This window comes from Schistocerca americana, chromosome 3 (genome assembly GCF_021461395.2).
Source record: "Schistocerca americana isolate TAMUIC-IGC-003095 chromosome 3, iqSchAmer2.1, whole genome shotgun sequence".
Lineage (NCBI taxonomy): Eukaryota > Metazoa > Arthropoda > Insecta > Orthoptera > Acrididae > Schistocerca > Schistocerca americana.
Window position 1 is genome coordinate 618,228,614 of NC_060121.1, and position 17,121 is coordinate 618,245,734.

General features: G+C 43.1%; 1 protein-coding gene across 1 annotated transcript in view; it reads right to left on the reverse strand.

Moving 5' to 3' along the window:
- LOC124607104 (ATP-dependent translocase ABCB1-like) overlaps nt 1-17,121 on the reverse strand; it is a 185,515-nt gene that overhangs the window by 129,630 nt on the left and 38,764 nt on the right. The window contains exons 4-6 of the mRNA XM_047139301.1: nt 15,607-15,753; nt 15,355-15,507; nt 4,132-4,232 (exon numbers count right to left, since the gene is read on the reverse strand). Coding sequence (XP_046995257.1) covers nt 4,132-4,232; nt 15,355-15,507; nt 15,607-15,753 — 401 coding nt within the window. The remainder of the gene's footprint in view (nt 1-4,131; nt 4,233-15,354; nt 15,508-15,606; nt 15,754-17,121) is intronic.

Here is a 17,121-nt window from a genome sequence, read left to right on the forward strand (position 1 = left end):
ATAAGTTTTGTCGAAGTCGTGTTGTATGCTCCTGCAATCACTCAACGATGACACCTACCAATACTTGATGGTGTCAGGACAGCAACCAGCCACAAATTTACTTTGAGTTCCTTTATTCAAAGGAAACCGTTACCGGTTTCGAATCGTTGTGATTCATCATCAGACGGTTTGCACGCTTTCTTTATGACATTTGGTGTGTTTTTATAGATTAATTGTCCTACAATATAAATGAAACATAATTATAAACACGCCGCACACAGATGGTTGCGTTACAGATTTTCGTTGCATGTGACTTACGTGAAACGTCGGTTTCGAGTGTTTGTTTTCATAACGTTCGTCCAATCGATGTAAATGCATTCCCACTGCATCCTCGTTGTTGCACACGTAATAGTTCTCACTGTAGACTTTAGATTTGTCGCTGAGATCACTTCAAGCACACACCACATGTTTTGATACATACAAAGAGCTTACAAACATATGAGTATCACAGATGCTATGATACATCGTAACATTTGACGATGATGTCCTATGTTTGGAAAGGATCAAATATTCATTTACAAAACTGTAAAGCCTTTTACATTAGTACAGAGACTTTGAATTTTTTTTGCTAAATTAATTATAAAGATTTTTGTATATATTTAGAACTGTATAGCTAAAATAGTATAATATTTTATCACATTTGGCATCATGAGAATTATAGTAACATATAAATTTGCTACTTGATCTGCAGATAGGTGTATTAATATTATTTGCTTTGGAGGCTGGAAAGTAATTTTTGGAAATTTTTCAGGAAAGGGGTGTTAGCTAACTCTGTTTGTTCGTTAATTGAATATATTAGATGAATTAGATATACACACACACACAAACAGCACCGCAGACTATATCCTTAACGAACAAACAGAGTTAGCTAGCACCCCTTTCCTGAAAAATTTCCAAAAATTACTTTGCAGCCTCCAAAGCAAATAATATTAATACACCTATCTGCAGATCAAGTAGCAAATTTATATGTTACTATAATTCTCATGATGCCAAATGTAATAAAATAATATACTATTTTACCTATACAGTTCTAAATATATATAAAAAAAACTTTATAATTAATTTAGCAAAAAAAAAAAAAATTCAATGTCTCAGTACTAATGTAAAAGGTATTACAGTTTTGTAAATGAATATATGATCCTTTCCAAACATAGGACATCATCGTCAAATGTTACTATATATCATAGCATCTGCGATACTCATATGTTTGTAAGCTCTTTGTATGAATCAAAACATGTGGTGTGTGCTTGAAATAATCTCAGCGACAAATCTAAAGTGTACAGTGAGAACTGTTACGTGTGCAACAACGAGGATGCAGTGTGAATGCATTTACATCGAGCCGGCCGAAGTGGCCGTGCGGTTAAAGGCGCTGCAGTCTGGAACCGCAAGACCGCTACGGTCGCAGGTTCGAATCCTGCCTCGGGCATGGATGTTTGTGATGTCCTTAGGTTAGTTAGGTTTAACTAGTTCTAAGTTCTAGGGGACTCATGACCTCAGCAGTTGAGTCCCATAGTGCTCAGAGCCATTTGAACAACATTTACATCGATTGGACGAACGTTATGAAAACAAACACTCGAAACCGACGTTTCACGTAAGTCACATGCAACGAAAATCTGTAACGCAACCATCTGTGTGTGGCGTGTTTATAATTATGTTTCATTTATATTTTAGAACAATTAATCTATAAAAACACACCAAATGTCATAAAGAAAGCGTGTAAACCGTCTGATGATGAATCACAACGATTCGTAACCGGTAACGGTTTCCTTTGAATAAAGGAACTCAAAGTAAATTTGTGGCTGGTTGCTGTCCTAATACCATCAACATTTGTCTTCAGACAACAGCCACGGTCTACAACATGTCATCATATGACAAAATTGCACCTGCCAATACATCACAGCATCATCAGCAAACGGCCGCAGACTGCTGTTTACTATGCTCGCTTCCCCTGGGGCACTCCTGACAATACGCTTGTCTCTGATGAACACTCGCCGTCGAGGACGACATACTGGGTTCTGTTGCTTCGAGTCTTCCAGCCACTCATATACGTGGGAACCTATCCCGTGTTCTTGTATCTTCCCTAACAGTCGGTAGTGCGGCACCGCGTCAGATGCTTCACGGAAATCTAGGATTATGGAATCCGCCTGTTGACCTTCATCCGTTCTTCGCAGGAACTCATGTGAAAAAAAGGGGCAAGCTGTGTTTCGCACGAACGATGTTTCCTAAAACCGTGGTGATTTGTGGACAGAAGCTGTTCCCTCTCAAGGAAATTTGTTACTTTCGAGCTGATGGTATGATTGAGGATGCTCCAGCAAACCGATGTTAAAAATATTGGTCTATAATTTTGCCGGTTCGTTCTTTTAAGTGTTCCTGTGCTGTTTTCTACTCGCTTGGGACTCTGCACTGCTCGGGATGTTCGCGATAAATGCAAGATATGTAAGGGACCAATGCTTTAAAGTACTTCTTGTAAAACAGAACGTAACATGTTTTATGCTCAAGAATTATGACGTTTTTGTAGCACGAAGACTTTCTTTATAAGAATCTCGCAGGAGAGCGTCTGTAAAGTTTGGAAAGTAGAAGACGAGATACTGGCAGAAGTAAAGCTGTGAGGACGGGGCGTGAGTCGTGCTTGGGTAACTCAGTTCGTAGAGCACTTGCCCGCGAAAGGCAAAGGTCCCGAGTTCGAGTCTCGGTTTGGCACACAGTTTTAATCTGCCAGGAAATTTCATATCAGCGAACACTCCACTGCAGAGTGAAAATCTCATTCTGGAAATACTTTTGAAGTGCGACTCATGGTGAGCATTCAGATGTCCTTTATCCAAAGTTGTATCGCACTAGCAGAGTGAAAAATACTGCTCATAAACTAACTTACTGTGGGAGCACTATGAACTGAGGTTACAAAAGTTATCGGACAGCGATAGGCATGTACATAGGCGGCGGTTGTATCGGGTACTCAAGGTATAAAAGGGCACTGCATCGACGGAGCTTTCATATGTACTCCGGTGTTTCAAGTGAAAAATTTTCCTATGTGATTATGGCCACACGACGGGAATTAACAGACTTTGTACGCGGTGTGGTAGTTGGAGCTACACGCGTAGGACATTCCACTTCGGAAATCGTTAGGCAGTTCAATATTCCGAGATCGATAGTGTCAGGAGCGTGCAGAGAACACCAAATTTCATGCATCAGATCTCATCTCGGAAAATGCGGTATCCGATGGCTTTCACTTAACGACCGAGAACAGTGGCGTTTGCGTAGAGTTATCAGTGCTAACAGACAAGCAACACTGCTTGAAAGAACCGCTGAAATCTGTGTGGGACGTACGACGAAGGTACCTGTTAGGAAAGTGCGGTGAAATTTGGCGTCAATACGCTACGGCAGCAGTGGGCGACGCTAGTGCCTTTGCTGGCAGCACGAGATTGAAGGCTAGACTACTGGGAAAGCATGGCCTGGTCAGATGAGCCCCTATTTCAGTTGGTAAGAGCTGATAGTAGGGTTTGTGTGTGACACAGACCGCACGAAGCCGTGAATTCAAGTTGTCTACAAGGAACTTGACAAGCTGGTGGTGTGGCTCCATAAGTGGCGTGGTCTGTGTTTACATGGAATGGATTGGGTCCTCTGGTCGAGCTGAATCGATCATTGACTGTAAACGGCTGTGTTAGTTTACCTGCAGACCATTTGTAACCATTCGTGGACTTCATGTTCCCAAACAACGATGGAATTTTTACGGATGAGAACGCGTCATGTCACTGGGCCACAACTGTTCGCCATTAATTTAAAGAACATTCTGGACGATTCGAGCAAATAATTTGGCCACTCATCGAACATTCACGGGACATAAGCGAGATGTTGGTCCATGCACAAAATTCTGCACCAGCAACACTTTCGCATTTATCAACGGCTACATAGGCAGCATGACTCAGTATTTCTTCAGGGGAGTTCCAGCGACTTCTTCAGTCCACGTCATGTCAAGATTCTGCAATACGCTGGGCAAAGGGAGGTCCCAGAGGACAGTAAGATGTATCCCATTACTTTTGTCACCTCAGTGTAATATAAAATAAAATAATCTATTAAAAAGTTGCTAATACTTACTCAGCCATTCGACTGGCGAAGTCTCCAGACTGGTGCATATCGTACCAACCGATGTCTTGCTGTAGCACTGACTTCAGGTAGATGTCACGTATTCGGTAAATCTGTAACGCAAAAAGATAAGTTTTTAGATACGGTAATCACAAAATCTCAGTTCTACAGAGAACTCACTATTACATATTTATGTATCTACTGAACACGAGTACATTAGCGGCATTCACTACCTCGGCAGAAAATAGACTTTCGGAACAATACTGCAACTGAAATACACGAAAAGATTACAGGTAAACAGCGTGTATTTCCTCTATCACCGGCGTAATATAATTATTGTTCTGTAGCACCCAGTTTAGAGGGTTTATGGTTTTACTACACTGACTTTTCATTAGCATTACAAGGTTATCTTCACCTGCACTACTATGTATTTGACGTTTTAAAGAAAGTAGTTCCTGTATAGGAAAACAGCGATCTGTAATTATTATGAATAAATTAGAAGCAGTCTTGATCGCTAGGCAGTACACCACCAGCCTCAAACAAGAGGACTGCCATGCGCCACCGCCTCCGGGAGACATTCATGGTCCGAAGATGATCTGATAAAGAGATCGAAACCGGTCACCCCTAAAATAGTTAAACGATCAAGACTGCTTCTAATTTATTTACTATGTATTTGTCCTTTTATTTGCATTTCCATTTCCTGTCTTGACTCCCTCTTCCTTCTTTATGATGTTTAACAAACAGTTTTTCTCCTTTCCACTGTACTCGTTTACCTTTGTCTGAGATTTCATTACCCCCAGTCCATATTCTGTTGTAAGCAGACTGTCATTTAAATTCGTTTCATATAAACTATGTCATCAAATCTTACCAATAGTGTTGTTTCAGTGCGCTCTTACGTACAGTAAGTCTCTCTAATTAATGTGCACCATAAAAGTAAATCAACAGGGGCTGTAAGCCGTATCTTCATGTCAACTTGTCTTTCTTTGTTTGTCACTCACACTTAAGTGTGTGTAAAATTTATTTCTCTCTCTGAATTTTGTCCACATTTCTCACAAGAATTGAAATCTTTATTTCACATCATACTGTCAGAGACATTGTCCAGGACATCATATTTCTACTCACTTGAGTAGTCATCATGTCTGACCAATATAAGAGAAGATTTTTCTAGTAATTACAATCTCATACGCATCATATTTCTGCTTCATGTAAATAGTCAGCATGTCTTACATGCGCACAGAACGGCTCCGGTGCCCGGTATGACTGAAAAATCTAACTTGGTGGGAGGGCTGGAGAAGTCACGGCTGAGCCACGTAATAGTAAGAAAACTAAGAACCTATATAATCCAGATGCAACGACTTTAGTTCAGAATCTTACATTAATTATGAGCATTTACTGACCAAATTTTCCTCCAACTCTGCCATCCAAGTAATGCCGTAGTCAGACGGTCAACAGACGGGTAGCCAAGGTCACTCCGTCCTCTGCTCTTGCTCTACATGTTAGTTTCATTTTCGGTAAGGACTTTTGTGGATCGTATACGTCGTTATGAATATCGGTCGTTGATATCGCATTTCTTTGTTAGCGGCGCCAACTGGACAGGTCATGCCGAATTGTGAGATAGAATCACGCAGCTGCCCTCCAAGGCCGGTTATCGCAACTTGTCCTTCACACTCAAGATCGATTCCCCAGTGGCTCTTATCGTACGATCAGCTTGTTAAGTGGCATAATTTTCCAGTATGGCCACAGTCCTTGCGTAGCCAGATAACAGGAAAGCTCGCGCAATCAGCGATAGACACAAATTCACTGAATTAGTCGGATCGGACAGAGAACTGTGCACATCTTGATGTAAATTTGCAGTGTTTTACGTCAGATGCTTCCAATGAGAGTAAACTTGGTATCAAATTTCACCCATGGTCTACCTTATCTTGTACAACATTGGGAATGTGATGCGTGCATGATGGGTCATAGGAAAATACAAGATATCCATAATTACAGCTTCAGTTTGAAAACGCTGTACAATGGAACCACTGCTCAGAATGACATCAGATCTGAACAGCGTATTATTGGCGCAGGAGGAAATGTCATCAAAAACAATTTAACGAATATTTGACCAATAGATGGTTGTGTAACCGTCAGAATATGCACACCAACAAGCGCGCGGCACACGGCTGTTCCTCTGTTTGCGTCAGAGACGCCCAACATGATTGCCTCAATGAAAGATCGCGCGGTGCTGGTGAAACTCTTTTACATGAACGGTGGATGACTGTACGCCAGTAGCCCTGCAGAAGTTGTGGGCACTCAAGGGTCTGGAGGAAATGATTACAAAATTTGAAAAGACAAGTTATTTTGAAGTGCAATGTGGCAGATGGAGGAAAGCAGCTGATCTGCCGTCTGTCTAAGATGTGGTCACAGCATTGCAGGAGAGGTCGAGCGGTAGTGTGCAGACATGCGGTGCTTGGGGAATTGGCCAAACGTTGGACATGCCTAAGAGCACGGTGCGTAAAATCCTCCGAAACACACTGCGTTGCGATCCATATCAAATCTTCCATGTCCAGAAGTTGCTTCTTGCTGACCTGCCAGCAAGAGAAATTTTCGCACTGAAATTTCTTGCGGGCGTGGATGGACAATGAAAGGTCATGGAAAATTCTGTGGACAGACGAAGACCTTTTACGTCTCCAAAGATATTTCGATAAGGAGGATTGTAGAATATGGGCAACGGAAAATCCGTATGCACATCAACTGGTAGCACTTCTTTCTGCAATGGTAACTGTGCGGTGCGACTGTATTTTTCTGAAAAGACGTGTCGTGAGGATCCTGTTACCTGTACCGTCGCTGGTAAATGCTGTAAGAGTACTTTGTGCACAACGTCATTCCCCAACCCTCCAACAGCGTGGATGTAAGGGTAGGATCATTTTTATGCAAGATGGCGCTCTTCCGCACATTACAAGCCAGTGAGGCGGCTACTGCATAGGGATTTCGGATATGATGGAACTGTCAGCCGTCGTTTCCCTACAGTCTGGCCGTCCTGATCACCTGATTCTCATCCTTGTGACTTCTGGCGGGGGTGTTATCGGAAAGGCGTTGTGTTTAGTGTACTAGTTACGGACGTACGTGAACTGAAGGCACCCAAAGTGCAATGCATTTTGAACGTGACCCGCGAGACACTGCGGTCCTTTGTGAGACGTGCTGCTTCTCGATTTCAACTTGTGACAGAATATTGAACATGGACTTGCGCCCGTCTCACAACTATAAAGCTATGTCATTTTGCTTTTTATGCTGTTTTTGGTTTTTGGTTTTTCCCATTCGATTTGCCATGGTCTACCTAACTAAAAGTGCAACAACTGTTGCCTATCGAACTTATCGAGTCGCGCACATTGAACAGTACGGTTGGTGTAATGTGCAACTCAAAAGGCAGTCGTATCGTGATTCATCTGACATTTGTAGCCGACCTCATTTACGTTAAGACGTTTACAGTGCCATCTATTGGTAAAATTTTGGTAGTTTTATTTTCTCATGACATTTCCCGCTGGGTCAATAATATGCTGTTCGATGATGACGTCATTCTGAACAATGTTTCTATTTGTACAGCGTTTCGAAAATGTAATTTTAACTATGGACAGCCTGTATTCTTTCTAGTATAAGACGACACCAAACGATCGAATATGATCCAAGATGGATAAGTAGAACACAGCTTGCACCTTGGCCTCCAAGGTCACCTAACTTCACTCCTCTGAATTTTTCTATCCGGAGCCATCTCAGAACTGAAGTGTACAGGGCTCCCATTGCTGTGGCTGAAGAACTGGAACAACGAGTTGTACAGTTTTCCAATGGGTTGAGGGGGTATTTTAAAGAATGCGTAATTCACGCCGAAAACCAGAACAGCACTTCTAACAGGCACGGGTGCACACGAAACTGTGACTTATAACATACTGAAGAAGTATTTTATTTCTTGTTGCGGTAGACAGTGCGTGAAATTTGAGCTCGGACTCGGACTCGGTCGAACATTTTACTTTTCCGGTACTTTAATTACTGCATCGGGCCCGTCGACTTGAACATCATTTTCCAACTGGACTGGCATATATTCCCAAGAACAAAACGCCAGTCGTATGCGTGGTTTGTGGCTCATTTCATTCACTATTCGATAACCACAGCTAATCTGGCTATTTCGACTTTCAGTCTTATCTGCAAAGCGACACTGGATCATACGACTAAGGTGTGTCAGAAAATATGTTGAGTGGTTACAAAATTATTAATCATCTCTCTAGGCTTGCAGTCACGAGGAATACAAACTGGAATTCAACTACGACCGACGACGCTTTTTGAAGAGGTAGTAATCTTTACTGGACCACAAAGGATATCATAGTCCCGAAGAAGAACACTTTTCTTTTTCATTTGAAATATGAAGAAATATAATCCAGAGAATTAAGATTAAAATGAAAAAGAAGAGAAAAAACTGAAAAACACATTTTGAATAATATAGAATGAGGAGCTAGCAAAACAGGCGTTTTTGGAGGGAAAAAAGACAGGTAGCGCCTTTACTGGTCGTCTTCACCCAATGGGTTCGATCCCAGCAGCTGCTTAAATTTTGAATAAAAGTCATCCGAAATGACGGTCGAAGATTTTCGGTATAGTCCCTCGCCCTGCCAACAGCCTTGTCAAAGTCAACGGTGGAACGGACAGAGTGTAAGGGCGTCAGGGCAGCTTCTCGCCCATAAGGTGGTAAACTGCCACTAAAAGGCTGAAAAGACAGCAATAACCAACGGCATGAAGATGCAGAAGCCTGTGGAAGCCACAGCATTCTTTCCTCTTGCTGGCGTTTATCCTGTATCTTCACGGGATGGGCATTTTAATTTGCATTTGGCAACGTTAGTGGATGCCTTTTCTGTCGCCACTCCTTTCCCACGGGATGGAAATTGTGTACCGTATCTGTCTGCGTCTAGTATTATCCCACGTGAAAGTGTGAGATTTTTTTCCGAAAAGTTTGGGAATCGTGTAACTAGACAGACGTTAGCGTCAAAATCACATCAAGGCTGGCAGGCACGTCGGCCCTCGGCGTTAATCCTCCGGGAAGATTCAATCTGCTGCCAGCCCCTGAGTCCCAGAAGCGGCATGCTAACACTCGCGTCTATCGCGGCGGGCCAATAGAACCCACTGCATTTTCAACACATATTCCTGTAAATGAGAGGTTCCACAATGATTTCTCCATTGGTTAACGACTTCGATTCACTGAGGGGAGGTAGCCACGAGAAAAAATGTTGAATAACCAACATTCTGCAAGTCGGAGCATTGAATGTCAGATGTTTGTACGTGGCGGGGAAGATAGGAACACTAGACAGGAAACGAAAACTGAACAGGACACGCAAAAGTCCAATCTAGCCATAGTGGAGGACAGTGGAGTGAAATGGGAAGAAGACAACGTTTCTGTTCCCACGAATAAAGAGAAATATCAGCAGCAGCAAATAATGGTAAAACAGGAGTAGGTTTCTTTACAAATAAGGCAGAGTGTGGGTTGCCGTGAATAGTTAGTTTCTAAGATTATTCTCATCAGAATCAAGAGCAAAACAAAGCCAACCACAACAGTTCAGCCATACGACGTCACAAGCAGGAGATGAACTGGCAGAGAAACTATATGAATATAATAATAAAGTAATAATTACGAGGGTTGGTATGCGGCAGCATAAAGAGTAGAGTAATAATGAGAGAGGAGAAACACTAATAGAGTTCTGCCATAAATTTCAACTAGTAACAGCGAATGCACTACTCAAAAGTCGCAAAAGGATGTAGTATATTTGGAAAAGTCCCCGAGAGATGGGACGATTTCAGCTGTATTCTATCATGGTCAGACGGAGATTCCGCAATCAGATATTGGATCGCAAGGCGTACCCAAATGCAATACAGATTTCGATTGCAATTTAGAAATGATGAAGAGTAGACTGAAGTTTCAGCAAATCGACCAAAAAATTACGGAAAGAAGTGAGGTACTGAAATACTGAGGAATTATGAGATGCATTTGAAGTTCTGTAAGCTTGCAGATAATTCGATAATGAATACCACTGTAGGCAGTTCAGATGGAGAGGAATGAGCGTCTCTACTCAGGGCGACCACAGAGAATGGACAGAAAAACACAGATGCATCGAAGGTAACTACAAAAACCTTGGGTAACAGAAGGAACATTTTAACTGATCGAAAAAAGAAGGAGGTCCAAAAGGATTACAGAAGTATAATCAGGAATGAAATAAATAGGAAGATCAGGGAAGCAAGTGCTAAACGGCTGCAGAGAAAACCTGAAGAAATAGAAAAAAAGATGGTCGTTGGAAGTTCAGATTCAGGATATAGAAAAGTCAAAATAATCTTCACCGTCAGCAAGCGTAAACGGAGGTTCATTGAGCTTAAGAGTGCAGTTGTAATGCTGGTGTTAAATGCATACAAAAAAAGCGGTAGATGGAAAAGAATGCATTGACGGCTTCTATGAGGGGGAGGACTTGTCTGATGACGCGACATAAGAAGACATGGGAGTAGATATGAGAACCATTGTTAAACAGAGCCTTGGGTAACTGGCCATCAAATGAAGCGGAAGGCGCTGAAAACATCTCTACTGAATTTATAAAATCATTGAGGAAGTGCCAACCAAATCACTATTCAAATTAGTGTACAGAGTCTATGAGACTGAGGACTACCATCACACGTTCGGAAAAATATCATCCAGGCTGTTCCGAAGATACCGAGGGCAAATAAAGTGCGCGAACTATCGTACAATCAACAGCTAATGGATCCAAGCTGCTGACACGAATAATATGCAGAAAAGTGGAAAAGAAAACTGAGGATCTGTTAGATAACAATCAGTTTGGCTGTAAGAAAGGTAAAGGCACTAGAGGGGCAGCTCTCACATTGCACTTGATAATGGAAACAAGGCTGAAGAAAAATCGAGACACAGTGATGTATTCGTCGACCTAGGAAAAGCGTTCGACAATGTAAAATGGCGCAAGATTTTCAAAATTCTTTCAAAATTAGTAGTAAGCTATGGGCAAAGACAGGTAAAATACAATATTGAGGCGATTCTCTGTATCAGTCGATCTTGCATCTGCTTCAGGAATAGTTCTGTCCACCATCCGACCTACTTCGAACCTGAGGGTTACAAACTGTAATTATTACCTCCGAGGGAACCCACACAACCAGCCGCTGAACTTCTGAAATGTAATTCACTACATATAAACGATTTTTTGCTAATCGATTTGTCCTAACTAACTCAGATTAATTAGAAGAAGTCGTGTGTAATTTCTTACAATTTTAACCAGACGTGAGGAAAGATATAATACAGCTTCACAGAATACATTAAATACAAATCATAACCTGATCGTTAATTTATTTATCATAGGTCAGTTCATTACAATCGCCCTGAAAACCCTGACGTAATATATCACGTGAACTATTAGTCCACCTTCGTAGACAATTAAAGGTAACACAGTTCGGCATAATTCGTACAAGTACACCGTCAAACCTCTAACTACTCTTAAATTCATTAACATCAATCATACGATTATACGGCGTCTGTGGCCAAGCACTCAATCCCCGGATCATGGCTGACAATGTTTGCTCAGAAGTGTCCCACCACTCTGTAACACATTTAATCATGCGACGAGGAAATTCCCCATCTCGGACCATGCCTGTACAATCGGCTGCCCATTTGCACTCAGCTCATTCAACCGACCCCTTCGCTAGAATATTACGTGAAACATTATAACTTCTCGGCAGTAGGGGGACGTTACCGTAAGTACAAGAAACAAGAGGAAACAATTTCAATGTAAGGCCAAGAACGAAGTCCGCGGATTAAATAATACGTAAGATAGGGTTGCGATCTTTCACCCCTACTGTTCACTCTATATCTGTTATAAGCAATAGTGAAAAGAAAAGGAAGATTGGAAAGCGTGATTTATATAAAGGGTGAAAGAGTATCAATGATAAGATTCGCTGATGACATCCTTATCTTCAATGAAAGCGAAGAAGAGTTACAGGGGGTGTTGAATGGAATGAACAGTCTAATGAGGGCAGAATAAGAATTGAGAGCAAACCGAAGAATGAGTAACACAGGCAAAGACGGAATTCTTAATCAAAAGAAGTCTACTGGTACCAAACATAGACCTAAATTTGAGGAAGAAATTTCTGAGAGTGTGCGCTTGTGTAAATACTTGTATGGAAATCCATCACGGACTGTAGAAAACCCTAAAAGAAAAAAAGTAGATGCGTTTTGGTTGTTGTACAAATGAAGAAAGTAAAAAAAAAAAAGCAGCATATCTAGTGATGAATAAACAAAGTCCGATTAATATCAGAATCAGAAACACTTGTCAGAGAGATTTTAACGAAGGTAAGGGGGTGAGTGAGAGACAAGATGACAGTTAGTGGGGATGTAATTAGACGACAGCAGCTTCGATGGCGAAAGGATGAGCGACGCGATGTGATAAGCAAGTGACCATAACAACAACTAAAGGAATGCATAACGAAAATACTGGTCGATCAGTAAAATGTGTTTGTTATATAGTAGGATATGTAACTGTAATTTAGTTGAACTAAACACGTTAGTAACTATCAACAGGATAGTATGTACGTCTACAAGGCAAAATTCGAAATCATACCGAGGAAGCCGCAAACAGAAGAGCAACAATAGACTTCAGGGGCAACACCAATACATTCAATTTTTTTTGTTTCATTGCTTATTTTCATTTCACATTCTTTCTAATTATGAATTTATGTATTTTTTTTTCTTAAGGTATATTGTCATTATTGGATTTTCAAATCAAGAATTTAGAAAAAAAATGCAGTACTATGTAAGAAGCTTCCAAAGTTGTGAATGTAATGCACGATCCTTTTCTAGACACAAAGGGTTGTAGTTTACACGATGCAATAACTAAGTATTCCCACTGCAAAGCTAAAATAAAATAAATTTTCCGAGGTGCTTCTATGAAGGGAAGGAGAGTCTAGGTATTATCTAGTATTAATGATAGAAAGTACGAGGGTTGTTCAATAAGTAATGCGCATATTTTTCCTAAGATAATTTCGGTTGAGAAAAAAAGTAGAATTAGTGTACCCGCCAGGGTAGCCGGTACCCGCCAGGGTAGCCAAGAGCGCTAAAGCGCTGCTTCCTGGACTCGGGTAGGCGCACCGGCCCCTGATCAAATCCGCCCGGCGGATTAACGACGACGGCCGGTGCGCCGGCCAGCCTGGATGTGGTTTTTAGGCAGTTTTCCACGTCATCTTAGGTGAATACCGGGCTGGTCCCCACGTCCCGCCTCAGGTACACGACTCGCAGACATTTGAAACACATTCACCCTATTTCACGATTTACATTAGACGCAGACAGCTGGGGTACACTAATTCCGTCGTGGGGCGTTTGGGGTGACGGCAGGATGGGCATCTGGCCACCCCTTAACATTAACAATGCCACTTCTGTACATAACCCTGTCGACCCTGCGCACAATGCGGGATAAAGGCAGTAGCAAAAGAAAGAAAGAAAGAAGAAAAAGGTGGAATTTGCTGTGGGACATCGTGTAATATTCTTGCTTCAGCCCCTATAATTTCACGAAGTTCTGATAGGTGATGGCGCTATAAGCAGTCTTCAAAAGGGTGTCTGTAACGGAGGTGCATTTCAAGCAGAGAGCTGTCACTGAGTATCTTTTAGCGGAAAACCAGTGCATCATAGATATTCACAGGTGGTTGCAGAATGTCTACAGAGACTTGGAAGTGAACAAAAGCAGTAGCTGGACGAGGCGTCTGTCGTCATCGCAACAAGGTCTCGCAAATCTGTCCAGTCTTCCGTGTTCCGGCCGGCCGCGCACGACTGTGACGCCTGCAATGTTGAAACCTCATCTGAGGTGATTCGCGGTTTACGAACAAATGCCTCGCTGTTCATCTGGACGCAGCACGACGTCGGCTCCGACGCGGACATACAGTTCCTTCCAGTGATGTGGCGCAAGGGCGTAGCATTGAACGGAGATTATGTTAAAAAATAGAGTTTTGTAGGCAAATGAGTGGAGACTAATAGGTGCATTGGAATCCTGAATGAAACTAACCTGCTTTCAGAAAAAAAATGTTGTGCCAACTGTTCGATACAGTTCCGGACTGTCGCGTGATAAACAAAGTAAGAGCCTATGGAATATCAGACCAGCTGTGTGGCTGGATTTAAGAGTTTTTAGCAAACAGAACACAGCATGTTGTTCTCAATGGAGAGACGTCTACAGAGTTAAAGTAACCTCTGGCGTGCCACAGGGGAGTGTTATGGGACCACTGGTTTTCACAATATATATAAATGACCTAGTAGATAGTGTCGGAAGTTCCATGCGGCTTTTCGCGGATGATGCTGTAGTATACAGAGAAGTTGCAGCATTAGAAAATTTTCAGCTAAATGCAGGAAGATCTACAGCGGTTAGGCACTTGGTGCACGGAGTGGCAACTGACCCTCAACATAGACAAATGTAATGTGTTGCTAATACAATGAAAGAAGGATCCTTTACTGTATGATTATATGATAGAGGAACAAATCTTGTAGCAGTTACTTCTGTAAAATATGTGGGAGTATGCGTGCGGAACGATTTGAAGTGGAGTGATCATATAAAATTAATTGTTGGTAAGGCGGGTACCAGGTTGAGATTCATTGGGAGAGTCCTTAGAAAATGTAGTCCATCAACAAAGGAGGTGGCTTACAAAACACTCGTTCGACCTATACTTGAATATTGCTCATCAGTGTGGGATCCGTACCAGGTCGGGTTGACAGAGGAAATAGAGAAGATCCAAAGAAGAGCGGCGCGCTTCGTCACAGGGTTATTTCGTAAGCGTGATAGCGTTAGGGAGATGTTTAGTAAACTCAAGTAGCAGACTCTGAAAGAGAGGCTTTCTGCATAGCGGTATAGCTTTCTGTCCAGGTTTCGAGAGGGTGCGTTTATGGATGAGGTATCGAATATATTGCTTCCCCCAACTTATACCTCCCGAGGAGATTACGAATACAAAATTAGACAAATTCTAGCGCGCACGGAGGCTTTCCGGCAGTCGTTCCTCCCGCGAACCATGCGCGACTGGAACAGGAAAGGGAGGTAATGACAGTGGCACGTAAAGTACCCTCCACCACACACCGTTGGGTGGCTTGCGGAGTATAAATGTAGATGTAGAATTATTGAATTCCCCTTCTATCGTTAGTTATTTACAGTACGAATACAGTCGCACCCTGAAATACATGTGCTGGATGCGTACCTGTCTGGTGGCGACGTAGTTGAAGAGCGTGATGGAGATGTAGGTGGCGACGAACATGATGCCACCCAGACTGGCGACGCGGACCGAGTACTGCCGAATGCCGTCGAGGAACGCCACGCTCGCGTCCTCCCGGGTCTGGCCGCTGGCAATGACCTCGTTGGGGTCGAACATGGCGCGCAGTACGACGTCGTTGACGGTGTCCTCCGGGGCGCAGCGGCCCTGCAGGTAGTCGTCGAGCGCGCGCGCCACCACCTCGCTCATCTGCGACGCGTACTCCACCATGACGCCCGTCAGGGTGCCAAAGAAGAGCGTGTTGAGTGGCTGGCACGCGGCCGACACCACCGTCGACAGCACGGCGACCAGCATCAGTAGGCGTTCGAATGTAGTCGAGAAGCGGAACTGTGCACAGGGGAGAGGCGCGTCAGTGAAAAACAGGCAGGTTTCAGAGACTTCCGCTCAGCTGTGGAGTTGGTGCTGTTACGAAACTCCCTGGCAGATTTAAACTGTGTGCCGGACAGAGACTCGAACCCAGAAGCTTGTCTTCCGCAGACAATGCTCTTACCGAGGGGTCTCCAAAAGACACTCATGTCCAGAAAAAAACAGAACGCTTTGAACGACTAGAGATAGGGCGTTCATACTCACAGGACATGTACATTGTTACGTTCTGCAGAAATGATTAGCATTTCTCTTACCTCGGTTCATCATGTGTCCTGTTGCCTAGTAGATATGGACCCTGATAATTTGTTCCATTCGTGATGGCATCGACGCGTATATGACTCGAATGTCGCCAAGGGTGGCTACCCATGCTGCATTCACCTGGTTCCAAAATCCATCTGTTGTAGTTGGCACTGAGTCAGAGCACTGTACTCATCACACACATTTTCGATTGATGACAAGTCTCTTGATCTGGCCACGGCAAAAGGCTGACATTCTGAGACACCAAGAATGCACGTGTTCTAGTAGCAACATGTGGTTGTGCATTGTATTGCGGAAAAATGGCGTCTGGTGCACTGTACAGAAAGGGTATTGCTACAGGTAGCAGGGTGTCATTCACGTACGTGACGGGGAACACAGTGCCCTGGACACACACCAACTTTGATTTGTGGTTGTATCCCCACACTATAAGGCCTTGAGTTGGCATTATGCAGTCGCTGTGATGCTGCTCCCCCTGTCTGCAGCGAACCAAAATGCTGCCGTATTTTCAAGCAAAGAGAACCTGGAATCGTCCGAAAACACTATCTGATGCCATTCCTGTCCACAGTGACGTCGCTGCATGCACCATTGCCGTCTAGCATTTTTCTGTACATTCGTTAAAGGTAGGCAGAGAAATGGACGACTCTCACAGAACCCACGCCGTAATAAATGGCGACGGACTATCATAACCGATACGGTAAGATGTGTTACGTTATTCCACTATTGCGCCAGAGCAGAGGACGGTGCAGATCTGTCCTGCAATGACATTCGGATGAGGTGTCGATCTTCTCGGGGGGGGGGGGGTCTCGTACTTCCGTCAACCATTCTGCACATTCCCATTGCATTGCCGAAACACTTCGCCCTATACGACAACAATTTCCCGGATGGTTGCATCACATTGTTTCATGCCAATAATGTGGCCTGTTTCAAACTCACTGATTTGACGGTACGCTTCGTACGCACGTCTGCGAGGCATCCTGTACATCTGCTCAAGTCACACTGATCCATTACCATCCGTTATTAGCGGCAGTTGTAAGTAGGCTGTTTAGGTTTTTTTATTGGTAACGCCACCTC